Source organism: Ursus americanus, chromosome 25, assembly GCF_024610735.1.
Source record: "Ursus americanus isolate L20-20 chromosome 25, mUrsAme1.1.p, whole genome shotgun sequence".
In the NCBI taxonomy this organism is placed as follows: Eukaryota; Metazoa; Chordata; class Mammalia; order Carnivora; family Ursidae; genus Ursus; species Ursus americanus.
In genome coordinates, this window is record NC_142151.1 from 42,270,419 (window position 1) to 42,298,183 (window position 27,765).

General features: G+C 41.0%; 1 protein-coding gene across 7 annotated transcripts in view; it reads right to left on the bottom strand.

Moving 5' to 3' along the window:
- Positions 1 to 27,765, bottom strand: part of SLC11A2 (solute carrier family 11 member 2) — a 53,060-nt gene that overhangs the window by 17,704 nt on the left and 7,591 nt on the right. For 4 of the 7 annotated variants that reach the window (XM_045801051.2, XM_045801053.2, XM_045801049.2 and 1 more), the window contains exons 2-17: positions 20,418 to 20,489; positions 18,650 to 18,798; positions 17,958 to 18,083; positions 17,441 to 17,560; positions 15,887 to 15,993; positions 15,283 to 15,353; positions 15,111 to 15,178; positions 13,712 to 13,867; positions 12,827 to 12,985; positions 11,962 to 12,048; positions 10,962 to 11,081; positions 10,439 to 10,588; positions 9,825 to 9,898; positions 9,085 to 9,238; positions 7,073 to 7,126; positions 295 to 1,315 (exon numbers count right to left, since the gene is read on the bottom strand). In XM_045801051.2, the coding sequence (XP_045657007.1) occupies positions 1,238 to 1,315; positions 7,073 to 7,126; positions 9,085 to 9,238; positions 9,825 to 9,898; positions 10,439 to 10,588; positions 10,962 to 11,081; positions 11,962 to 12,048; positions 12,827 to 12,985; positions 13,712 to 13,867; positions 15,111 to 15,178; positions 15,283 to 15,353; positions 15,887 to 15,993; positions 17,441 to 17,560; positions 17,958 to 18,083; positions 18,650 to 18,798; positions 20,418 to 20,489 (1,745 nt within the window). In that variant the 3' untranslated portion in view covers positions 295 to 1,237. Of the gene's footprint in view, positions 1 to 294; positions 1,316 to 7,072; positions 7,127 to 9,084; positions 9,239 to 9,824; positions 9,899 to 10,438; positions 10,589 to 10,961; positions 11,082 to 11,961; positions 12,049 to 12,826; positions 12,986 to 13,711; positions 13,868 to 15,110; positions 15,179 to 15,282; positions 15,354 to 15,886; positions 15,994 to 17,440; positions 17,561 to 17,957; positions 18,084 to 18,649; positions 18,799 to 20,417; positions 20,490 to 27,765 lie in introns of those variants that run through there. The other 3 variants (XR_006780231.2, XR_006780232.2, XR_015721689.1) reach the window with 1 other exon arrangement.

The following is a 27,765-nucleotide window of genomic DNA, read 5'->3' on the forward strand; positions in this document are numbered from 1 at the left end:
TGAAAATCTTCTTTCACTCAGATAATTATGCAAAAGCTTTCAATTTTTAAGTATTAACTTTTTTATTACAAAAATCATAAGGGAAAAGTCCCAGTGAAGAAAAGGGGTCAAAAAGGTCTATAACCCACATGTAGGCAGGCGGTTTATGACATAAGAACTAGTTGTCCAAGTCCTAGTCTAGTTCTAATCTCATATTACTTGGTATAAATATATTAAAATAAAATGCTTAGCATTCAGGGAAATTCAACATTAGAAATATTAGCCATTCCCGGAAACAGACTTTGGACCCAGAAATGGTGTTTGGAGTTTTAATGGGAAAAATGGGAAGAAAAGACATGGTAGGACTCTACAAACATTAGAAAGAAAACAAACACCTCCAACATCTTCTGTTGGAACTTTACAAAATTAAATGTTAGAAGTTTCTTCTTTTATACCTAAAACCTGAAGGCTAGAATGGGCTGAGTTACCATGTCACATGGAAAACTGATCATTGGTTAGAGCACGGTTTCTGAATCTTATTACAAGGTATTAAGCTCTTTGGAAAATACCATCATACCTCTGACAAGATTTCAAGAAAAGCAACAGAGAGAATTGTAATTACAAAGCATGCCAATAACCAGGACCAAATATGACTGCTTGCAAAGAGGAAATGTTTTCCTTAGAAATGATGTGCTGGTATGAAGGAGTCACTAAGGGTCTGGTCGATGAAAACCGACGTGGAATTTAACTGGCCATAGTCAAGTATCACTTTAAAAGGTAAGTTAATTTGACCAGATCATTCTGAAGAAGAGCATTACTCCCTCTCCTTTCTCACTTGGGACCCAGATAAAATAAGCATCTGATTTACCTGAATACTATCTTTAAAAAAATAAGACAGGCCTATCAATTTTATATAACCTTAAAACTCTACCCAAACTGATATGTTCAGGTTTACATAAATATATACACATATATATTTTTTTAAAATACCAGAAGTCAAGACACAAGCCCATAGGGGTGTGTGGCCATGACAGGCCAATCATTTAACTCTGGCTATTGTAGGACTGTTGAGATGGGTGGGTCTCTGTCCTACACTTAGAGCGGTCAGCTTTTAATGCCCTTCCCATGAGGAAATCTTTGCCTTTTGTTCAAAACATCTGAACAAAACTCACCTCTGAACTAACAGAGATATGTTAACAGGACACCTGGCACAAAAGGATTAAGGCAAAGGGGTTCTTATATAGTCTCAGGCTGTCGGTCATCTAGACACAAGTGAGTCAGCATCCACGGTGCTCAGGAGGTAGAGTTCAGGCTGAGCTGTCAATCCCAGACGGTACTAAGGACGAGAAAACAGAAAAGGGTTAGACTGATTTCCAAGTATTTATTTATTTATTTATTTTTAAAGATTTTATTTATTTGACAGAAAGAGCACAAGCAGGGGGAGTGGCAGGCAGAGGGAGAAGCAGGCTCCCCGCTGAGAAGGGAGCCCCTTGTGGGACTTGATCCCAGGACCCTGGGACCACGACACTGAGCCACCCAGGTGCCCCCTGATTTGCAAGTATTTAAATACTGTAACTGGCATGTGAGGGACCTATCATCAGCACATCAACAGAGGCCTTTTTTCAGTACTGCTATATTGATTTTTATTTCAGAAAAGAAATGGCTTACAGATACATGAATGGTCTATGGCACATGAAATAATAGCTCGGAGCTGAAACAGTTAAGAACTGAGATAGTACCAAATGCCCTCAGCCAAGTTTGCACTGTGACTATTCTTGTGACACACTTGGCTCTTTTTTTTTTTTTTTTTAAAGATTTTATTTATTTGACAGAGCGAGAGCACAAGCAGGGGGAGGGGCAGAGGGAGAGGGAGAAGCAGGCTCCCCGCTGAGCAGGAAGCCCAGACTCCAACTCCTCCAGCTCGGACTCTGGGGCTGGATCCCAGGACCCCAGGATCATGACCTGAGCCGCTTAACTGACTGAACCAACCAGACCCCCAGGATGGCTACTTCTGATAAGGGCATTGAGAGCCAAAAACACACTGGGTGCTTTTGTATTCTACTGTTTTAGAAATCAAATAAATTCTAAATAATTAAAATAAATATTAGAATTAAATGCTAATTCTAAATTATTAGAATTAAATACTAATTCTAAATCCTGAGCTCATTCTAAATCCTGAGCCGTATTATCCAGGCCTCATGATCTTCTGGCACCTGAGCAGAGAAAGCCTTTCATTAAAACAACAACAAAAAAAAAAACAGTGCTGAGAGAGGGAAATGAACTATGGGTCCCAAATGTTTGTCAGGCTGAACTGGAATCACTTGGACTGCTTTTTAAAAAACACTGCCAGACTGCCTTCCTGGAAACCTGAATCCCTATGGTTTGTTTTGTTTTGAAATAGGGTCCACACCCAGCACAGAGCCCAACACCGGGCTTGAACTCGTGACTCTGAGATAAAGACCTGAGCTGAGATCACGAGTCAGATGCTTAACCGACTGAGCCACCCAGGCGCCCCTTTTTTCTTCTTCTGTATCCCTATGGTTTGTGTTGGGATCCGTAAAGTTGGACTTGACTCCTTTTCTCTCCTCTGCATACACCATGAGATAATCACTGAATCTCAATTTAGCCCTACTGTTATTACTTAGGGCTTTAGGAATGCTATCACCCCTTGGCATCAACAGCCTGTGAGTTAATGCAGAACGTAGACCATAAACCCACAGGAGAATGTCCCTATTCGAGTAGTGTAGTGGAAAAGGCACCAGAGTTGGGTTCAAGCTCCAACCCTGTCACTTCCTGTGACCTTAAGCAAGTTCGTGTACCCTTTTGGAGCCTCCTCCTACTTATTTGTAAAAGATGACCCCAGATGAAGCCCAAGATAAAACCATTCTAAGAACAGTGGACTAGGAAATGACTAACACTGGCCTTGGGCCAAAGAGACAACTCTTCAGTCAAGCCTCCTTATTCACTTCAGGGTCTTACATCTCAGGTTTTAGTAACCAAGAGCGATTGTCAGATACACTATGAATTCACTGAAGCCTTTTCACAAGAGCTGAAGTGGTGGGCTTCCTCACTATGTAGCAGGCAAGGGCTGCATTATTAGTCCTGTGATCCCCAGAGTCACTCAGATGCCTTACTAGACAGAACCTCCTCGTTGGAGGAGTTTGTCTTCTTGCTCTGTGACACTGAGAAATGGGGCTAAATGACACAGGAATAGGCCATATACTGTCAGGGGCAGAGAGGTAGTGCAAATGAGTAAGCTTGACAGATCTTAGCTACTCCTGGGGTAGGATCACAGAGCCCTGCCCTGTCCATTTTTTGCGCTTACCAAAAATCATTCCAAGTTGTTTCAAATTTAGAACAGGCCAAACAAAATTAGTCTTCCAGGTGGCAACTTGGGAGCTAAAACATATTCTATCACTAATCAGAGTATCACCCAAATGCTTTGATGTGTTCCTGGTCCTGCCAAACACCCAGCTTGGTGTCTTACCCTTGCACAGAGTGTGTCCTATGTATTATATAGGATGGTTTGGTAATGACAATGTGGGCTCTGGAGTTAAGCTATTCGAGTCAAAATGCCAACTGCCTATTTACCAGCAATGTGATGCTGGGAAGTTCCTTTTTGGCCTTTCAGTTGCCTCATCTATAAAGAGGTTGATCCTCTTGTTATAGCAATTAAATGAGATGATAGGGGCGCTCAGACCAGGACTAGCACACACTAGTCAGTGGGAGCCGTTTTTAACATTCGTAAGCTGAAGTGCCAAAAGAAGCTGACACCTATCCAATAAAGAAGCCAAAAGCATTCCAGAGGGTGGAGCTAAAAGAAACATCTCAAATCATGATCTCCACATTGTTGCATCCTAATGTAGTTTTGAAATTAAACCCAGGTTAAGAAAGGAGACCTAAATGAGGGAGGACAACATGGAGAACAAATTCCCAGATTACATCTATTGTGTTACGGTATTTGGCTCCTGTAAGACACACAGGAAAAGCTTACAACAGAGAAAGGGACGGTGAAATTCTAGTGACAACCTTGGGATAAATGAAGTGCTGACTTCAGTTTTCCTGTCACTCATATGGTGACAGGGCCTGTAGTTCAGTATGCCTGAGCTTTGTCTGTTTTATTAAATGGTGCCAATATTTCCATTTATATCAGTTCTGCCAAAATGCTTTCAATTTTTAAGCTAAACAATTTTGGTTTCTCTTTTCAAATACTCTTACGTTTCATTGGCAGCATATACGGAATATAAAAGCTTACTTCAATGGTGAAACCATACTACAGATAGAAAAACCTTAAGCTTAGAGCAAAGAAAGGCAGAATAACAAATTTTTTCGAGTCTAAATATGGCAATGATGTGACCTTTAGCAACAGCAGAACTATCTGAATAAGTGGGTGAACTGGTATTAGTGGTTGGTGTCTGTAGTTTATCAAGTCTTCTTGAGACTAACCCTATTTACACCTCCGTCCCTTTAAAAGAGAAAATCACTAACAGTGTGGGCTTAAAATGTCATGCAGTGGTGGCTGATGTTGCAGTATTTCCTCCTCTTTTTTTAAAAAGATTTTATTTTTATTATTTGTCAGCGAGAGAGAGCACAAGTGCAAGCAGGGGGGGCGGCAGGCAGAGGGCGAAGCAGGCTCCCTGTTGAGCAAGGAGTCTGACGCAGGGCTTGATCCCGGGACCCCAGGATCATGACCTGAGCCGAAGGCAGAGGCTTCACCGACTGAACCACCCCGGTATCCCCGGAAGTATTTTCAAGATTCAAAAAATACCCAGGAAACCAAACAGGAAAAGGAAAAAAATTTTTTAATTACAAACCAAGTTTACATACTGTTAAATGGGCACTAACAGCTCAGTGTAACCACTTGTAATACCACTAGCAGGACCTCACAGGAGCCAAACTACAGCTCTTCCCCATCCATTAGCTCCCTGTGTGCTGTGACAGCACAATTATTTCATGTTACATTTATGGAGGACAAGGACCACTTTACATAAGGTACAACTGTATACCCTTAACATTCGGCACAAACACTGGCATGCTGGCACTGGGAGGCTTCATAAGCATTGTTTATTGCACCCGGAGTACTGGCTGACAGGATCAAATGGAATACAGTATAGAGTATTTTTAACACTGTCAAACACTACACACATAGTATTATAAAATGCCACTTAACTGGGAAGAAATTTTCCATCATCTTAAGTCATAAACAAAACTTTTAAAAGAAAACAAGCAGCTTTACTTGAACTTCTAAATAGTGTGAATCTGAGCCTGACTGGACCCACCCAGACTCAGGACAAAGGTAGTGTTATTGTACTGTCTTTACAAAGAATTTTTCTTGTCAATTTTGCCTTCACCTAGTCCAGCCAGATGAGAGATGAAGATGTCAGTCCCCAATATCTTCACAGAGTGCCCTTATGACCAGTTTGGGGAGTGACGACAGGGAGAAGGGCAGATGTGAGGAGGAAGAGTGAGGGAAATTTATCTTTCATGATCCTGTGCTATATTACTTGAGGGGCTAAGGTAATATGGTCAGTGATACACAGCAGTTGATCCTTATGCTTATAAAAGACAAGCCATCCAGTCTGTACTCTTGACTGTGTGCAAAATATCAGCAATAATGCATTTAGGGGCTCAGATGAATAGAGAATGTCCATCAACCAGGACTCTAGAAGGAAAGCTCCAAAACCGAGAAGTCCTTCAAACGCCATTCCCATTACTGTTCTCGTCAAGTCAATGGCTCTACCAGACTTGATTATTTATCTCCACCAGACAAGTGTGATTTGACTTGATATAATCACATAATCTCAGGCTCCACATGTAAAAATGTCAGCAGTGGCTGAAGAGCAGCAGCATCATGCTGAAGAGACCCATTTCCTCTGACTCCAGAGCTCCACCATCTGGTCTCAAAAGTTTTTCCCTCTGAGGGAATGGCTGAAGAGAGGGAGCCCAGGGCAACCTTGCTGAGAGAGAACTTTCCCTCATAGTGATTCCTACTGACTTGCTGAGAGAGAGAGAAAGAGCTTTGCAACGGTTAGGTCCACAGCTCCTGAGGCTGCCTTGCAAGTTGTCCTGGGCATGCTTCGGAAAACCACGACAATCCTGGTAGGAGGTGTCTTTTAGGAATAAAACAAGTGGTTCTTCTTTCCTTTAAAGTCTTTTCTCATTCCAAAATCTCATGAGAATGTCAGTTCATAAACGCTACCATCTTGTTTATAACCAACCTCCTGAAGGAGGAAGGTGAAGGATTTACAACTCTATGTGCTCAAGAGTAAGTGTCATCAGGAAAACTCTGTACTAACATGAAAGTTAAGGAAATCAGGACTCGCAAGAACACTCTGATAAGCCTTCAATCTCTGAGGAAAATTTGCTCAGTGATTTTCCAAGGTGATTAATAACCACCACCGACATGTCAGCTTTACTACTTATTACCCTCTTTATCATTTCTCATCCCTCTTAACTTCCACCAAGAAATTTAAAGTGGAAAGAAGTTAAACCTGAAAGAGGTAGATGTTTCATAATTTTATATTTATTATGGATGAAACCAGTTTAGTTTTTATTTTTTATAATTAAAATAATTGATGGGGTACGCGTTAAGAGAAGTATTTCTCAGTCTTTTAGCTTTTTATAAACCAAACCTGCATACCCATTCTGTAATCTGTCTTATGAAAACTTTATCACATTTCTCAAATATGTTCTTTTAATGCATAGCCTGGTTAAGAATCATGCATATAGGATTATCTCTCACAAGCATAAAACAAGCTGGCCCTTGGGCAGCTACTTAAGAGTTTGTGTTGGAATGACAGCAGCAAATGTCAGCTTTTCAAGGATCCTATCTAATCTAGTTCCCAGGTTAGAAGGTCAGGAAGAAAAAAAAATTCCATCTTTCGAACACATATTGAAACAAAGTCTTTCCCAACAAAGAGTTGAGTCTTAAGTGCAGTCTGTGCAACAGCACATACTTTTGGCTATGTTCACACAGTAAACCATAGAAACACACTGGCTCTGATGGCTACCTGTGGAAGACAGACTGATCCAGTGTTTACTTAGTATAGCCATCAGTGGCTTCTCCGGTCAGCAGGACTTTAGAGATGCTTACCGTGTGTCCACAGTCCAGGAAGGACATGCCCAATGCAATCAAACATTGCCAACCCTGAAAGATAAAGTACAGTCATCATTCACCAACCGCACTGCAGATCCCTCGTCCCATCACGACTGCTCACACCGCACTGCTCAGATGCAAACCTGCTCTCTTCTTTTTTTTTTTTTTTTAAGATTTATTTGTCAGAGAGAGGGGAGAAGGGAGGGAGAGAGAGAGGAAGAGAGAGAGAGCGCACAAACAGGAGGAGTGGCAGGCAGAGGGAGAAGCAGACTCCCCACTGAGCAGGGAGCCCGACGTGGGACTTGATCCCTGAACCCTGGGATCATGACCTGAGCCGAAGACAGACGCTTAACCGACTGAGCCACCAGGCGGCCCCCTGCTCTCTTCCTTGAACATCCAGCTCTGCTCATCTCCTACCACCCAGGTTGCAACCCCACACCCCCAAGACATCCTGGAATCTGCCTTCCTCAACATAATGTCTTTGTACTATTTTCAATATCGAGTTCCCTGTTCCTACCGCTGTTTGTAGTTTGTTTCTTTTGTCCAACTGGGAGTTCCCTGAAGACCATTTTCTTCAGTCCTACCCCATTCGTCATGATGCACGTGGAGGTAATGACTGACAGACCAACACAACTGGGATTGTATCCCAAACTGCTCTATGAAGTGTTTGGGGGCTTAACAGCACCGACTCTGGAATTAGTCCTCAGCCTAAAAATGTGTCAACAACCTCGACATTCTCAGGGTGACTGAGGACAACTCAGTCTCTCCATAGCTAATTTGCAGGAAGGAAGGATTCTCTTAACTTCTGTAATGAATTTTTTAAATAATTCCTGTCAAAGACATGTTCAGTTACTTGGGTTTCCTTGGAGTAAATCCCTAAAACACAGGTTCAGCATGACCCCAGCGTGCTCAAGGGCTACTGGGGAGGAAAGAAGAAAAAATAAATCAATCCAGGACATAATTTTTCAATAGTTACTACAGTGATTTTCTCAATCTAGTACTTAACCTGTGTCAAGATACTGGCGTGCAGGCCAGGTAAGCGTTAAAAAGATCAGCAGGTCTCCAGCCTCCATCCTTAACCATTCTCTGCAGCATATGTGGTATAAATTCTGCTCTCCCTAACCCTCCACACATGCATTCTTCAGAGAAACCTGTATAGAACAGGGAGGTGGGTTTGTTGTCTTTGTTGCTAGAACTATTTTCCATCACTCTAAGTAATGTTAAAGAAGATTTGGAAAATAGAGAAAAGAATATATCCATCAAGGAAACATCCTAACACAATTACTATCACCATTTTTTACATAATTTACCCCGGATTTTTGAAGAAAAATTTGACTATCTTGGAATACATTATTCTGCAGTAATTTTCTGTGCAGCTATGATTTTATAACCATCATTTTTAAATAACTCTAGAGTAATTTAATGAGAGAATATCACTCTTCTTTCTTTAGTAGACAGCTATTAAAATCTTGTATCACTCTCTACTTTCTATACTGTTCTTTTAATTCCTCAAACACTCTATACTCTCTTATCAGGTTTTTTTTTTAAAGTGATTTATTTACTTATTTGAGAGAGAGAGAAAGAGAGAGAGTGCAGGCATGAGTGGAGAGGGAGAAGGAGAAGCAGACTCCCCACTGAGCAGGGAGCCTGAAATGAGGCTCAATCCCAGAACCCTGAGATCATGACCTGAGCCGAAGGCAGATGCCTAACTGACTGAGCCACCCAGGTGCCCCTCTTATCAGGAATTAAGGATGGAAACCAGATAGAAGTAACATGACAGCTCTTAAGAGCCAAAATAAATTTTATGGTTAAAAATATTATTTAACCACAGGTGACTTAACAATTTCATGTAAACTGTCTCATTAACCTGGAGATTGGATTGCTATGTGCTATAATTAAAAAAAAAAGATTGCTATGTGCTCTTCTGGGTCCTTGCATTTTGGTGTTAATAACCCCCATCTCTACCATCTCTGATACCTATACCCCTGCCCCCTCCTGAATGGACTTACCAGGTAAAACACAAAGCTCAGATAAGCCACACTGACCACAGCAGCTACCACGTACAATGCCACATGCCCGAGTTCCTGGACATAAACCAGGACAAAGTACATGTTGATGGAACAGACGATAAGGACCAATATCCCGCCTGCAATCCTCCAGCCTCTGTAAAAGAATCATCAGTCACTGGTGGAACAGTCCAACCCATTCACAAGCAGAAAAGGACACTGTCCTGTAGGGCAGACAGGACAGAAGTAAGAGGCATTTCAAAATGAACCGAAAATTGTTACTATGTCCCAAGACATCAACAGGGAGAAAGAGGGGGTTAAATACTATCAAATAATCCTTAATATTTAAGTCCCTAGAAATGCAACAAGTCCTGAGTACCTACAGATGCAACAAGTAATTTCAAATACCCCAGACCATTTAAAGATGTATATAAAGGTATTCGTTTATGCTTTTCTCATTAAGATCATTTAACATGGAATTAAGGTGCTTTACAGTTCAGTGACTAAAGCTGAAGAATTAAAGCCCTAAGAGCGGAACTTTCTCGTGCTAGAAATGAAAAACGTGCTTGCCTTCTTTACCACATTCACAGTCTCTGTTCTCTGAGCCAAAGACTGAGGGGCAGGTCCAGCATTCACCTCTCAACACATGTGGTTCCCCTACATGACTCAGTTTCTGACTGGCCTAATTCAATGAAGATATGCTTCCCCACATATTTTTGGGGAACTGAGAGAAGTACACTCACATTCCATTGGCAAAGTCATTCATTACTGGCCGCAAGCTCGTAAACGTGAGGATGGGTATCAGAGCAAAGGGAAGCTGGAAAAGAAAGAATGAAGATCAGATGGGGCTACTGGAGATCCTTGTATTACCCTCAAGAGCAGCACTGTTAGCACCAGGGAAACACACATCCTGCCTCATCAACCCCATGAGAAATTATTCCTATCATCCCAAGATGCTCGTGCATTATGTTGAAACCTGTAGAGCCATCATTAACTTGGCATCAATTCTGATCCTGTATCTTTATAAACATTCGTATCTGCCTTGCCTTTTTAACCTCAATAGGACCTAGCAGTGTCCTAAGTTATTTAATGTTTGCTTGAATTAAAAAACAGTAATTTTATACTCTATATGTAATTATAGCAGATAATTCCCATTCAACAGGCTTTTACAAACCACATCATTTCTAAAAGCTTTTTAGATACCAGGGATTCCATACATTTACTGTAGACTGAGACTGTGTCCTCTTTCTTCCTCTGAACTGTCCCCAGAACCCAGCACTACAGGCTTGGTACCTAAGGGCAATACATAATACCGCCTGATTAAATGAGATGGGAGTTTCCCCAGCTCCCTCCTCACCTGTAAGCTCTGCAGAACATTCAGGAAGTCATTCATTCCTGTTAGATGCTCTACATCCTGGAAGATGGCAACAAGCAGAGTGGGGATGATGGCAATAGAGCGGGTCAGAATCACTCGGGCAAAGCGTGACCATTTTAGGTTCAGGAATCCCTGGAAGAAAACAGAAGCAGGATGAATGTCAAGAATGGGAAACAGAGAAAGGTTTGGGGAGGTTCGGGAAGACCCTAGAAACATGGGATTAAGAAGTAACAAAAAGGATGGGGTGCCTGGGTGGCACAGCGGTTAAGCGTCTGCCTTCGGCTCAGGGCGTGATCCCGGTGTTCTGGGATCGAGCCCTACATCAGGCTCCTCCGCTATGAGCCTGCTTCTTCCTCTCCCACTCCCCCTGCTTGTGTTCCCTCTCTCGCTGGCTGTCTCTATCTCTGTCGAATAAATAAATAAAAAATCTTAATAAAAAAAAAAGTAACAAAAAAGCAAGCAATATTTTCTTCCTCTAATCTATACCGGTCAAAACAGCACATACCTCCATGACGAACTGGCCAGAATAGGTTCCTGTCATGGTGGAGCTCTGTCCTGCAGCCAGGATCCCCACTGCCCAGATGTAGAGTGCAGCAGGCCCAAAGTAACATCCCAGAACAACGCCCTGCGAGAGGAAAGGGAAAAAGATGTTTGTGTCAGTGGTCTGCTTAGACAATGACCAAAACAGAATTTCTCTGCAACATTTCTCCCTCTTCTTTGCTACATACCAACCTACACCAAGTGCTGTGCTGGGTGCTACTCCCCAGAAGCTAGACTCAGAACCTGACCTCATTTTAGAGGCCTTCAACCTAAATTTTCCTGGATATTCCTTCACTCCTCTGCTTAGTCTTTTCTCCAAGTTCCTAAAGCCTTCATCGTCAACCTATATCTTAAATATGTAGAAAGGAAGGAAGGAAGGAAGGAAGGAAGGAAGGAAGGAAGGAAGGAAGGAAGGAAGGAAGGGAAAGAAAGAAAGAAAGAAAGAAAGAAAGAAAGAAAGAAAGAAAGAAAGAAAGAAAGAAAGAAAGAAAGAAAGAAAGAAAGAAAGGCAGTCTACACAACATTTCCCAAATTATATTACTTAACACACTATTCTGGAAGATAGTAACAGCAGTGAAGAGAAAGGTCGGCACATTTGGGAAACACTACATAAATTATGTATTCTACTCTTGGGAGATTCATAATGTAATGAGCATAAAAGAGACTGAGAGGTCCCAATAAAGAATACTTTACCAGGAGCACCTTCTTCAGTCTCCCCCTATTAACACCCTACAAAACTATGTACTACCAACATAACTCTGGGATTGCTGATACAGTTCATCTTTCAGCTGATCCTCTATTCCCTCCCACGTAATCCAAAAATGCTTGTCTGGCATCTAGACTCTGAAATAAATGACACTCCAAGGAAGATAGGTTCAGCTCCAAAGTGAACCCACAGAGAAGATCAGATACGATGGCAAGAATGCGGATTCAGGGGCAATGATCACAAATCTGAAAAGGCTTACCCCTTTGTAGATGTCCACAGCCAGTGTCGAGTTATCGTCAGGAAAAAGGTGAGTGTGGGGACTGCTGTTATTTCTACAGACTGCAATCTGGAACACAAAGCAGTTTAGAAGCAACTTTTATTTTTGAGGCAAGGACCAGACCAGAAGAACTCTCCGGCAGACCACAAACTACAGGTCACACTCAAGTCATCTAGGAGAAAGGCTGGAGGTAAGACACTGGATACAGGTTGCAACGGGAGCAGGGACTGGCAGCAATGGCACTTGTGGTCTTCTTTCATAATCCTTCTACACCGTCGTGCCATCAAAAATATTTACTGAGTTAAGAGTGTGCATGGTAGCATGTGAATGCTTGCTCACTTTAAGTGATGGCAGGAGCAGAGGGCCCTTAAGAAACAGCAGAGGACTCCTGAGTCAGAGGAGTCCTATAGATAGGCAATCGGGTATCAACATGATAGAGAACTCAAAATGCAGAAAAGTATAAGGCCAGTTTCTGCTTTCTGCTTGTTGACTCCTTCCTACCTATCCTCACCACTAAATGACAGGACTGGCAAAGCAGGCTGGCAGTTGATAAACAGGAAACAAAAGGGGATGACAAAGAACCAAACACACATGAAGCCACAAACACAACAGTGTGAGGCAACCTTTATTCTGAGGCAAACTCACTCTGAGCCAGTAGCTGGGAAAAATGGGTCTAGGCTTGGTCTGCCCCCAGACTCTAGACCCTAACTAGTGCAGTGATGATGGGGCAGCCCTGAGGCTGGAGATCTGTCTTCCCTGTGCTCCAAGTCATTGTCACTTTGCCTACCCCATTCCGGCCCTCACCACCCTCAACGTTCACTATCACTCACGACCCTGGCTTACTCACCACCTGGTCGTTGGTTTTTTCAAAAAATGCTTCGGCAAAGACTGAGACGACAAAAACGTTGATGATGAAGGAAACAAAGAGAGCAATGCAGGATTCAATGAAAAAGTACTTATTAGCTTCTCGGACTTCCTGCTTATTGGCTCGATTTACCTGTCTGGACTAGAGAGATAAACAGCAGTAGTCATTTTTTGATTAGTTAGAACAAGTTTCCTTGTAATATTCCATGAGTTTGAAGTTAGCTGAAAGGTTTAGAGGGCAAACAACTGACCATAAGAAATGTGAGAAAACTTACATTCTAGCTCGTGAAGTGAGTAAGGACTTCATGACCCTCTGACAACACTGTACGTTCCCCAAACAGGAAATGATGACTACATGCTACTGAGCTCTCAGTTACTGTGGCTAGAAGAACCACTGACACACAAAAACAACCTGATTTTCAGTCCTAACAACCTTAATTATAAAGGTCTCTGAAATCTCCCAGCAAACTACTGTGTAAGACTGATAAAACCTTGGTTGGGCTCTGTACTCCTGATCTCAAGGTCACTCAGTCTTTTGGGATTTAAACACAAGAGATGTGGCATACTTTTGGACCTTTTACGAAGAATTTCAGTCCCATTTTCTCTGTGGAGTCACTTATTTCTGTCACCTTTGTGATAAAAACAGAGTCTGAGTGTGTGAAGTTTATAAACATCCAACCATGAAAAAACCTTCCACTCCTTTAGGGTTCTAACGCTTTTAAACTAAGTGTGTGTCCCCTGCAACTAAAAACATAGAAAGCTACTATTGCTGCATATAATGGTACCGATTCCTAGGCGTATCTGGGCTGGGGCACAAACCAGGAAACATGAACTATCTGGACGGCACGGATAGAAGAGCCATGCTCACCTTGACTAAGGCAGAATGCAGGTACATATTATGTGGCATGATGACAGCTCCCACGATGCCCACAGCCTGCTCGATCTGCGGGGTGTGACAGCCTGAACAGGATGGCAGGAACATGCCCTTGAGTACCTGGCTCTGGCTGGGTTTCACTGTAACATACTACATACCAACATAACAACTATTAGAATATGAGGCCCGGGGAGTAGCATCGTACCAGGAAACACTCAGCATCCATTGCTCCTTACAACACTTTCTTCAACAACCACCTAGAATAATGAGGACTATAGCACCATCAGCAAACCAAGCAGCATGAGTGCTTGCTTCCAGAGGTCTGAGAATTCAGGACTGGGATATCCAAATATTTCACACCATATTGTAGGTATACAAAGAAGATGTGTGGAGAATGTCTTTAATATTCTAAGAATTAGCTGGCGGCTAAGGGCCTCATTGACATTAGCTTCACAACCACTCCTATGAGGCAGACCCAAGAATATAGTCAATTCTTGATTATCCATCCTTACACCTCTATTCACCTATGTTTATCTAAAAATCACGTACGTGTGCCACTAACGTATGCTGAGACTCGTTCATAAATACTTCTCATACATACTTTTTCCTGGTTCAGCACTTCTCTTGGAAGCCTGAGACTCATCTATTGCATAATCTACTCGGAGATTAGATATGCTGTTTTTTTTTAAAGATTTTATTTCTTTTAGAAATAGAGATAGAGAGCGTGAGAAGGGGGAGGAACAGAGAAAGAGAGAGAATCAGATCCCCGAGGTCATGACCTGAGCTGAAATTGAGTCAGACACTTAACCAACTGAGCCACCCAGGCACCCCAGATTAGATGTATTTTTAAAAGTTTAGTCAGGCCACTGAGCAAAAATGAGTTTGTAACAACTGGATATAGAAAGCTACTACTACTGCATATAATGGTACTGATTCCTAGGGGTATCTGGGTTGGAGCACAAATCAGGAAATATCCATTATATCCTTTATAGCTCATTAACAGTTGCAATACAGAGAAAGTTCAAGCTGCAGTTGGTATAAACCAGGATAAGCAAAACCAGAACCCCTCTAAGTTAATAGCCAGGAATCACCCTGCAACTCCCTCCTTAACCCTCTCCAAGGCTGCTCTGTTGTGGGGTTAGCCAACCTGGAACCAGGGAGTCTAGTCTAGAAAGTCCTAAAAAATCTGCTTATGTTTGACCTAGGAGACCCAGCAGGCCTTCCCAGAGACTGGTCTCTATAGATCGTATTTCTTCAAAACTGGCCTAGGCTGAATTGGCTTCTTGTTAATATGTGATACAATTAAACCATCCTACCATTATACAGTCTTGAAAGAAAAGGCAAAAAAAATCTTTTTTGTTTTAAAAAGTAATGAATAGCCTGCAACACTTGCCTCATATCCAAATGTGAGGGCCATAATGGTGATGAGAAAGCCAAAAAATGCTTCTAGCTTCCGTAAGCCTAGAGGGGAAAATGCAACAGTGAGCTCACAAAAGGGCAGACTTCTCCATCAGCTACTTGCTGCAAAGTAGCCCCTCTGACCCCTCCATTCCCACTCTCCTTACCATATTTGTCCAAAAAGAGAAATACAAAGGTATCTGCAATGGTGATGAGCACTCCACCCCACAGAGGAACCCTAGGTCAGAGATAAGAAATGGAGATTAGTGGGAAGAAAAGAAACACTGAAGAACACTTTCTTCAGAACAGCTCTCCAGATACACAACACTTGGAGAAGCGAGGACTCGTGGGAGAGGGGACAGTGGCAGGAGGTCAGGCCCTGGGTAGTTTAGGAACATAGCACCAACCGAATAAAGTACATTCATTCAAACACTGACTGTCTACGAAGTCAGACATTTAGGATACAAAGCTGAAAAGTGTGGGTCTTACCCCTCAAGGAGCTCACTGTCTAGTGGGACAAACTGATATACAAATAAATAATTGTAACGCACAATGTCACACACTGTATAATAGAGGGATGCACAACCCAATATGAGAACACGGAACATAAAGAGCCTACAGCTGCTGGGAGAGAAGGTGGCTCCAGAAAGGTTCCACAGAAAAAATAATAGTTGAATTGAACCTTGAAAATTGAAAATTAGTTTGGTTTTTGTTTTTACATTTGCTTTGAAATCTAGCAAAATATTACTTTCTGGAGGAAAACCCCCTCACCTTCCTACAGACAGGAGATTGATGGCAATGGCTGAGCCAATAACTTCTTGCATATCTGAGCCAATGATAGCCAACTCCACCATCAGCCATAGGATAATTCGTGGGACCTAAATACCAAACAGCAGAAAGACATGGTTCTAATTAATCATTTCTAAGAACTTTCTCTATAGTTTGGAATTCACATTTGGCACTGACCCATCAACAGTCCTCCATAAGGCTTCAGTCTAGAGATGAAGTACCAGAACTGGGCTCCACATGGCCTGTCATTGCACTGTGGGCCCCAGCTGGAGAAAGCAAGGGTGCTTCTATGTGGTGGTGCCTATAAACCAAGGTCAGGACAGCAGCTGATCCTAATTTCTTCTCTTACCTTCCACTCAACAGAGGAACGGAATTTCCAATCACTAATTTCCACTTAATTTCCTGCCTAAAAACAATCCGAAAGTTTTAGGGGAAAATGAAGATGCTAATATGGTCAAAATATTGTTAAGAAAACAGAAAATGGCCACAGAAGAAAATATCCTGACTGTGGCTGAAGAGACAAAACAAAAATGAAGAGGTTAGGGTCAACCTTAATGTAATGATAATATATAAGCAAGTGAAAAAGGACAAATATGTAAAGGGACTCAGGGCAAAGTGGTTGAAATTGAGTGGCACATAACAAAACAGGTACCTAATCTGGTCGAACCACCCAGCTGAAAGGCAGATTTAGTTAATACTGGCTCACAGAGGCCAAGAAAAAACAAAAAACAAAACAAAAACCACCTTCCGGGATCTACTACACAAAAAATTGTCACAAAAAACAACTGTTAGGATACATGAAGAGAAACTACAAGAAATTATAAATTACTAAGGTTTTTTTGAGAAGCATATAAGGGGGAAAAAAACAGGTAAGGATAGTTTTTCACAGTCAGGAAAGGAGATTAAACACTTAGGACAAACCAGAGGCAGATCACTATCTTATCTCAAGATGAAGCTAGGTTACAACTACCTTCCAGACATAGGGTCCATTCCTGCCTTAGGTAGCAGTAAGAAAGGCCCAAAATGTCCAGAAAAAAAGCTGTGGAAGACAGTGTAACCTCCAGGATCAGGGTAAATTGAAGAATAATTATTAGCAAATCCGAAGATCCTGCCACATAGAGTTTGTAGTAAAAGAGAAAACCTTATTTTTCAAATTGATGACAAAGTCAAACAAAAAAGAAAATATGTATAATAGGAATATGGATGTATGAATGAAAGTGCTTATAGCACTCCCACCCCTCCTTGGGCTGGGCGCTGCTGGATGTCAGAAGGCAGAATGAATGGTAAGTATTTACTCAAACTGAATTTTTCTAAGGAAGCTTTCTGGCAAAAAGTGAATCTCAAAGTTAAATTCTGAAGGCGTACAGAAATATGAATTAGCAGCAAGAGGGGCTACAGAATTCCCCCTGGGACTCATCTGCAGCGTCACTGACCACCAAGTACTCCACTATTTCAGTATACCACAAGGCCAGCACACTCTGCCAGACACGCAGGTTCCTCTGAGATGAGTGACAAACAGGACACTCCACTGCTCACCTTGGGATACTGACGGTGACAGACTTCGGCAAGATGCAACCCCGTGACCACTCCCAGTCTGGCTGCAAGGCGCTGGAGCAGGAGCCCCACGATGGTGGCCAACAGAAGAACCCAGAGCAACTAGAGAAGAACAAGATCCCATCATAACACTCATTAGACAACTGGAGTGTTTTCGTCTGGCGATGTGAATGAGAAATACTACATTCGGGAAAGAGCCCAAGTCAGGAATCAAATGACCTGAGTTCTGTATCAGGTTCTGCACATATCCTGCTAGGTCACCTCAAACCTTTCTGAGCCTTAATTTTTCCCTAGTTCAAGGAAAACTATGCGGAGTAGATAAAATAAAATAAACTTTAAAAACCAGGTGGCAAAGTACTTGTCACCTAAGTGTCACTGCCAATGAAGCTGTCTGCATGTAACTGCTAAGGCTGATGATATCCAACAGGCAGAGTAGGGAAAGGATGTGAGGGTGTACTGTGTGCATTTAAAAGGGACAGGGGTAGGACTAGATGTTCACCTTAAATCCAGCCACTGCTCCAGACTGCAAATCAGATTCGATGTTTCCTGGATCCAAGTAGGCAATGCTCATAAGAAAGCCGGGCCCCGTGAAAGCCCAGAGTTTACGAAAGCTAAAACAAGAATGCTATACAAGAGAAGAAGAGATCAAACTAATTGTCACCTCCAAACTACTGATCTAATTTATCTGTTATTTTTTCACATATAAAGCAACAATATCAGCTTTACAAGAACAAAGGATTTAGGATGTTGGATACTAGGTATGTCCAAGTCAAACCTCCATCTTACCCACTTCTTATCAATAAACTGGCCACTTCTCTGTCCAAATAGGAGCCCTTCCCTTCCCCGCTCTTTCCATCAATCAGCCTCTCATTCTAAAACCTGAGTAACAGTATCAGTACCCTTGTGCCCAACCACTACCCAAAAGGGACAAAAGCCACTGTAAAAAAAAAAAAGAACGTGAAATTCATACTTTCTAGATCAAAAAATAATCACTAGTACGATGTGGCAACTGTTTTCAAGGCCCTCGTTTTCCTGAACGGTTACTGTAAACAGTTACTCTGATTATAAAAGTCATCTTCAGAGACTGCTTGCCAAAATTAGATCTGAGGCTGTTGATCTTGAGTGTCCAGCAGACTTTTCACTCCTAAGTCTTCCCTAAATAACATTTTCCTCCAAGGATCTGTCACTAACCTCCTCCTCAGGAATGGCGATCTTCTCATCAAAGTAGGTGGTAAAGGGCTCCTGTGAGTCCTCAGCGGACTGGGGGAGAGATGAGCTACTGTAGGCAGGGTTGAGGGTACCAAGACTGGGAGAGTCCCCATGGTCTCCAGAAGCATCATCTAAATTGACAGATTTGAGAAGAAATAAAAATGAACAAAATACACTAACAACTTGTTCTTAGTAACTTTTAAATTAAATTTTTTAAATACCTAAATGCACAAGACCAACCTGGCTCTACTCAATTTATTTCTAATATTTTATTTTCATCTATATTTTTAATAAATTAATTCTTAACTAGGCAGTATATTCACATGGATGGAAATTCAGGAAATAAAACAAGCTGATGGTAAAAAAGCTCCCTCTCACCCCTCCTCCCCAGTCACTTTGCTCTAGATCAGTTTTAATGCTCATCTCACAATGGTTTTCCTACTTTCACATTTCTGTATTTCCAGTTGGCAATTTTTAGAATCATTTCATTTTCTTCTAAAAACACTGATGCCTAGGGCTCAAAATGTAACATTCCCCAACGAGCCACATTGGTAACCTAAAATCCTAACTTTGAGAAGAACAGAACTTGGGACAACACCTGGGTGGCTCAGTTGGTTAAGCGTCTGCCTTCGGCTCAGGTCATCATCATCCCAGGGTCCTGGGATCAAGTCCTGCATCAGGCTCCTTGCTAAGCAGGGAGCCTGCTTCTCCCTCTCCCTCTGCTGCTCCCCCTGCTCGTTCTCTCTCTCTAATAAGTAAAAATTAAAAAAAAAAAAAAAAGAAGAAGAACAGAACTACATCTGTCTAGTGGGTTACTACTCTCCTCCGCCCCACCCCCAACCATTATTTGGTAGGACTTCGCTAAAGAATCATCCTTGGACATTATACCTCCATCAGGCTTCTCAAAAAACGTGGAAGTTGAAAAATCCTGCCAGTTGGGCTAAAATCTGAAGCTGCAGGGAAACCACCAAACAGGAACCCTGACTAAGGCCTGCAGTGAAGCGCTTCAGGTCACGGGGTGTGGGCACCCTTGTGACAGGAGGACTCATCTTAGACTGCTTATCAGTGTTTCCGAGTCCTGCATCTTACAGGTAATCTTAAATGCTGGGAAGGGGAGGGTCTAGGAGAAAAGGGCTAATCTGCCAGAAGGATACAAAGCCCAGTTTGGTAATCATCAAATGGCAACATCCAATTAGAAAAACAAAAGCTTTCTTTTTATAGGGAGCTGACCCACTTCGTGTGAAATGGCCCTGAATTGAAGAGGAAATTTAAAGAAAAGGAATGAAAATTCTATAAGGGGAAACTGAGAACTAGAAAGAATTAGAACACTCCAGAAGCTCTAACAGAATACAGAGTTTAATGCAGGCGCTCGGTATTTCACGGTTCCTTAACGTACCTGAAGTGCTGTGAAGAGCCCAAGCATTCTAAAGGTTTTTACACCAAACCTGTGATTAATACTTGCCCTTGCAAGCATCACTGCTACAGAAACCAAACTTGCAGCTAATCTTGGCTCATCTCAGAATTGGAAATAAGACAGGAGACAGATCTTTATGGTTATCATTTACAGCCCAAGTTACTAGATGTGATTGGACTGGACCTGATTGGAGCAGGTCTCCATGATGGCACTGTTAGCTAGGGAAGGACAATTTTTGTTGTAACAGATGACAAGAAGAACATTATGGTCAATTTTTATTGCTGATTTAAACCTAAGTCCAAGTAAAAACCAGACAATAACACAGCTGTAAATTACCATCTGGCATCTTCTGTTCAGGACCCAACACCATGGTGGATGCCTGAGTGTCCAAGTTCTTAGAATAGGATTCTGGAAAGGAGAAAAGGGAGACAAGAATCAGCAAGAACAAGCTAACAAGTTCAGAACCAGCATTTTGTTACTCTGTACAACTGACCCCATACTAGATGAAAAGAATAATTCTACTAAATTAGAGAACCTTGAAAATAATTACAGTTTTCAGAAATGATTAAGAGATATTTAGTACAAATTAAAAAGTCTTAATCACTTTTTGCTAGCAAGACTTTAAAACCAAACTGAAGCAAAAGGTATTTCAGGGAAGTAGGTGAATACTTTTAATACACCCACAAACAGGCTGCTAAGCAATCCCCCAGTCTCTCTGCCTTTGCTTCGACATTAACTCAAATATTTATTTAAAACCAGATTGATTTCCCCCAACTTTTACAAATTTTTAAGGACAAAGATCTATGACTCTCTCTGATCTAAGAAACAATTTAAGCTCACGATTCAATTTTCTGGAATGGAAGGAGAAAAGCACCTCACCACCATACTAGTAGTGGAGGGCCATTACTTCCCAGCCTCATATTTCCCTGAGGAGACAGAATTTTCCCCTATAATGTTTCTCATTCCCCAACCCTTCAGCACCAGAAGAAGAAACTAATCACCATGGCTCTACCTTCCTGGGCACTCAGAGAGAGATGAGGCACCAGGAAGACTAGGCATAGTTTGCAGGATGCCAGCACTTCTCTCCATCTGGCAAGGGAGTTAAGGACGAGGGGTTGTCCCAGAGGTCTAGCACCCTATTAGGTTAAGTTTAACTAGAGGGAGGGGAGGGATGGTGGTGAGCCCATGTGGCCACAGGTCTACGGAATACTCTCCAATCAACCTCACCAATAAGGTTGATTTTTTTTTTTTTACATTTAATCTACTGATTAAGGAATCTATTTCTCAGGTGATTTGAAATTTAGAAGGAGAAAGATGAGGTAATATTTACTGTTAGCCCCAACCCCACTTAAATCCCACTAAGAACGATCCTACTAAAAAAGTTATAAAGTCTCTCCTTAGTTATCTTTTACTGTAGAAAGTCTTTTTCTCTCTTCTCCCTTGTTCCTATCTGAACATTCTTCTACTTTCTTTTTTTAGATAATTTACCAATATATTCCATATTTGTTTTAAAGAATTATGGAATTCAGACCGCAAGGGTTCTAGGTTTCATCCATCTTCCGAAATGTAAAACAAACCACCACTTGCTAATTTGGATAACATAACCTTTTACCTCTATACTCACCAATATCAAGTATTTTGTTACAGTGGACAACTAGCCATGTCTCTCCCATCAGGTTTTAAGCAACTAGATGGCTAAACACCAGCCAGTATATGCCAGTAACACTGACTACATTCAAACCCTCTTTAGCATCTCATCCGAATGGGATTTACATATCTGACCACTGAGAACAGCAGCAGACACTTGGATTCCAATTACAGCTCAGCCCCTTGGCCCCACCCAGAGCCTTTATACTTTTATTTTACACACAATTCTGAGAAGCCAGGTTATCCTAACCCATAATAAATTAGACACCACAAATCAGCTCCAGGACTTTAACTCTTATAGGAAAAGGTCTTGGGCCACTTCATATGAGGCAAAGAGCTCTTCTTTATACTTTGATCAACTCTGAGAACATTATTATTAAAAATAATGTTATTAATATTTTATTATTATTAATTATATTATTATTAAGAATAACTCAAGTTTCTTCTAATGTGGCTCTACTTACCAAGAACTGACTAAATTAGATTACTTTTGTGGTGACGACCTGTGTAAGTCACAGAAGTGTTTAATGCATCTGAGGAAATTTCCTACCCAAAATAAGCTTTTAAATTATATTTAAAAAACAAACAATTGAGATAGTAGTGCGTTTTTCCCTGAGTCTGTAGTCCATAAAGGTGATAGTCAGGGGTACCAGGGTGGCTCAGTCGGTTAAGCTCTGCCTTCGGCTCAGGTCATGATCCCAGGGTCCTAGGATGGGGTCCCGCATCGGGCTCCCTGCTCAGCAGGGAGTCTGCTTCTCCCTCTGCCTCTGCTGCTCCCCCCACTTGTGCTCATGCTCTTGCTCTCTCTCAAATAAATAAAATCTTTAAAAAAAAAGTGATAGTTGAATAATCTTAGATAGAAATATTTCATTATAAAATTTTAAACAATTGTTATTAGTATCCTAAGGGATTATTTCTATGTTACTTACATACAGAGCTAATAAACACAAGAAGTCTGATCTTCTCTCTGAAAGCTCAGGAATATATTATTCCAAGAAGGAAAAAATGATTCTAGATTCCAACTTTCTCATCAAAACTTTTAGTCACCAAACTATAAGCTCTATTGCTTCCAGTGTCTACGGAACGTGACTAGGGCAGGAAATAAAGTGGGTCAGTTATACTTGGTGAGCTGCACAGTATTTAATCTCCGTGGAAATTTAAGACCCATACAGAAGCAGTTAATATTAAAACAGTTTTGCTTTCTAGGACCATGCCACCAGGTTGTTTCAGTCGTTTAACTATATTAATGAAAAGATCAAGTTGCAACACAAGCAACCAGAATCAATCCGACAATACTTTGATAATTATGATTAATATAGCTTTTATATTCTAGCTCACCCTCAACCATAAAGTGTCACTTTCTTCCAAATCCAGTAAGTTTCCTCCTGTCAAACAGCAATTAACAGCAGAAAAAATGGCACTCTTGGTTAAATGTAATATAACTATTTTACCCCATTCCTTATCAAAAGTTGTTAAGAATGGGGGTGCCCGGGTGGCTCTTGTCGGTTAAATGTCCGACTCTTGACTTAGGCTCAGATCATATCTCAGGGTTGTAAGAGCAAGACTCACACACCCAGTGCAGAGCCTGCTTAAGATTCTCTCTCTCCCTCTGCCCTTCCTCCCCTCCACCAAAAAGAGGTTAAGAATGTTTTACAAGTGGGGTGCTTGGTTGGCTCAGTCAGTAGAGCACGTGACTCTTGTCTCAGGGTCATGAGCTCAAGCCCCACACTGAGTGTAGAGGTTACTTAAAAAAAAAAGTTTTACAAGATAAAAAGGCCAATAAAATTACACTTTCTGTCTAAAATGCCAAAAGTGCACATACCCTTTGACCCACCAATTCTATTTCTAAGAATGGACCTTAAAGAAATACTCACACAAGGAAGTATGTGCAAGGAAATTTCCTGTAACATTGTAGTATCAAAAGACTACAAACAACCTAGATATTAGTGGAGGACTGGTTAAATAAACTACGTACATTTACAGGATGGCGTGCCGTACAGCTACTGTAATAAAGCAAATCTAAATGTACTGGTAGGAAACAATCTCCAAGACATGTTTTTAAGTAAAAAAACCCAATGTATAGAATGGCATGCATCATTTATGTCAAGAAGAAAAAGAAAGAGAGATAATACACACATGTACATGTATGGTCTACTCCCGAGGCACACACCAAGACTGTAATGCTGTCCCCAAGATGAAGGAGTGGGGGAGCAAAAATGAGGTCAGGTGAAGGGAAGACCTCTCATTGAATATACACTGTACACCGTTTTGCACTTAAAAAAATTTTTGTCATGTCCTTGTATTACTTATTTTTAAAAAATATAAAGGTCATATGGATTCACTCAGCTTCCGAACAAACACTCTCAGGATGTGTAGTTGAACTCTGTCTGACAAAACTTCTGTAGTGGATAATCAGAGATCTACACCTATCCAGCTGGCAGGCACACAGTGTCTTAAGCTTAACTTACTACTACTTTGTCTTAGTGCCCAAATAGCCATGCTCTGCAATTATGAACTGGGAGTTTCACATGAACGCAAAAAATTAAAGGCCACGTCGTCAGGAAAGATAATTTGGGTATCTCCCCAAACACATACTAGCTATAATCAATTTTGAACATCTAAGTAACATGAATTCACGTGTTCTTTTAGCACTCACAAGAACTCTAGAAGAACAATTTTCTGAAGAACAGTTTAGATAGGGGCATGTGGGTGACTCAGTCGGTTGGGCATCTGCCTTCAGCTCAGGTCATGATCCCAGAGTCCTGGGATCCAGCCCCACATCGGACTCCCTGCTCAGCAGGGAACCTGTTTCTCCCTCTCCCTCTGCCACTCTCCCTGCTTTTGCTCTCTCTCAAATAAATAAATTAAAAAAAAAAAAGAACAATTTAGATAGCCCAACTCTGTTTTAAAAATTGCCCCTAAGAAAGTCTGAAATACTGAATACTAAAAAACATTTAAATGTTTTCCCCGTATGGTTAAAAGAAAGGTTGAATTTGAAATACTTCTTTCTTATAAAACTCCCCTATAGAAAACAAAGGTCCTCGAAATTATTTCACTGATTTCAGAGCTGTGTTCAACATTGCAAAGGTCTCCCTAAAATTAATTATAAGGTTTAAAGAGGAATGTTTTTGAACAGTCCTCTAATTCATCCCCTCTTTTTACCTTCCCTTCCCTACATGACTAAAATCAAAGACAGCATTAAAGTAGGAAAAGAACTCTTATAGAGAGAACCGGAAGTGTTTGTACGGTAGCAACTGGTTAAATAAATGTGAACACGAATGTTTAACTTGACTGGCAAAATTCACAGCAAGGCAGTCAGGAATCGTTCTTGCGAAACAGGGAAAGACCAAACACCTCCACCTGTATGTAGACCTGTTGGTGCCGTCCCAACTTCTACCAAAGCATATGTAAGGTGCTAAGTCCTTAAACACCGAACAAAAACTGTTCTCTGGGGAAAAGATAAAATATAGATTATAATAAATAAAATAAAATGAGGTTGACTGGCAAAACCACCTCTTCTCCCTCTTGATGCTCCCCTCAGACAATTTTTCAGTGCCAGCAACATGCTGGTGACACAATCAAAAATGCCAAACGCAGAGAGCAAGGCTTTAGAAAGTGATACCCGAGTTATTTATTTGAGAATAACAGGAATTGTGATAAAAAGAAAAATTCCATTTGTCCTGAAATGTAAAAATTTCCAGATCTATCTAAAATCCTTTTCCCTAAAAGTCTCCTTTATGGCTAAAGTACTTGATATTTCCCTTAAACCATTATTATTGATCTACAACCTACGTCATATAAGATGTTGTTCATGAAAGTAAGCTCCTGTCCTGGATGACTGCAAGTCAACAAAACTCGGAAATATTCAAGTGGTTTGAACAGAGCTAATCGTTTTCTGAACCCTATGTATTTTAATAAGGAAGATTACTAGCCACTTTTTTTTTTAAATAAGAGATTATTGTTTTGTTTTTCATTCCAAATCAATGAATAAGTACCATTTTCTGAGTCATTCCATTGAGGATGTCCACCTCATTAGTTCCAAAACTCAATTTGCCCCCACTGGGAATGAGGGGGGAAAGAAACAGCTTAGAAAAGCCATGTGAACCAATTACTAGTAATGGGATTGAAATGGTAATCAAAGCTCCCAACAAACAGAAGTGCAGGAGCAGATGGCTTCACAGGTGTATTTTACCAAACATTTAAATGACAGTTAATACCTATTCTTCTCAAACTATTCCAAAAAATACAAGAGAAAGGAAAACTTCTAATTTCATTCTTCAAGGTCAGCATAACCCTATGATACCAAAACCAAAGACACTACAAAACAAAGCACTTCGGGGGCACCTGGGTGTCTCAGTCGGTTAAGCATCCAACTCTTGATTTCGGTCTAGGTCAAGATCTCAGGGTCGTGAGATCAAACCCCATGTTGGGCTCTGTGCTCAGCAGGGAGTCTGCTTGAGATTCTCATTGTCTTCCTCTCTCTCTGCCCCTACCCCCATTCACTCTCTCTCAAATAAATAAACAAATAAATCTTAAAAAAAAAACACACACACACACCAAAAAACTATAGGCCAACATTCCTGATGAATATAGATGCAAAAACCCTCGACAAAATATCAGCAAACCAAATTCAACAGTACACTAATAGGATCATTCATCATGATCAAGTGGGATTTATTTCAGGGATGCAAAGGTGGTTCGATATCTGTAGATCAATGAGCTGTACCATATTAACAAGAGGAAGGATAAAACCATACAATCATCTCGGTAGATGCAAAAAAGCATTTGACAAAATATGACATCTGTTCATCATAAAAACTCAACAAAGTGGTACAGAATGAACATACCTCAACATAATAAAGGCCATATGTGACAAATCCACAGCTAACATCATACTCAATAGTGAAAAGCTGAAAGCCCTTCCTCTACGATCAAGAACAAGACAAGGATGTCCACTCTGACCACTTCTATTCGGCATAGTACTGGAAGTCCTAGCTGCAACAATCAGACAACAAATAAGGCATTCAAAATGGTAAAGAAGTAAAACTGGCACTACTTGCAGCTGACAGGATATTATATACAGAAAATCCTAAAGACCCCAGGAAAACTCTATTACAACTAAGAACTGAATTCAGTAAAGTTGCAGGATTCAAAATTAACATACAGAAATCTGTTGTGTTTCTATACACTAATAATGAAGTAACAGAAAGGGAAATTAAGAAAACAATTCCACTTAAAATTGCACCAAAAAAGAATAAAATACCTAGGAATAAATTTATTAAGCAATGAGGTGAAAGACCCGTACTCTGAAAACTACACGACATAAATGAAACAAACCGAAGATGACACAAGCAAACGGAAAGATTCACCAATGCTCATGGATTGGAAGAATTAATATTGTTAAAATGTCCATACTACCCAAAGCGGTCTACAGATTCAATGAAATCCCTAACCTAACCCTTTGAATCTGTATTTTTGTATCCTCTGGGTAAATACCTCATAGTGCAACTGCTGGGTTGTAAGGCAGTTCTATTTTCAACTTTTTGAGGAGCTCACATACTGTTTTCTAGAGTGGCTACATCAGTTTGCATTCCCAGCAACAGTGCAAAAGGGTTCCCCCTTCTCCACATCTTCACCAATACGTGTTGTTTCCTGTGTTGTTAATTTTAGCCATTCTGACTGGTGTGAGGTGATATCTCCTTGTAGTTTTGATTTGTATTTCCCTGATGATGGTATTGGCACAAAAACAGACACATAGTTCAATGGAAGAGAACAGAAAACCCAGAAATGAACCCACAACTATATGGTCAATTCATCTTTAACAAAGCAGGAAAGACGATCCAATGGAAAAAAGACCGTCTCTTCAACAAACAGTGTTGGAAAAACTGGACAGCCAACACGTAAAAGAATGAAACTGGACCACTTTCTTACACCATACACAAAATAAACTCAAAATGATTTAAAGACCTAAATGTGAGATCTGAAACCATAAAACTCCTAAAACACAGGAAGTAATCTCTTGGACATCCGGCCTCAG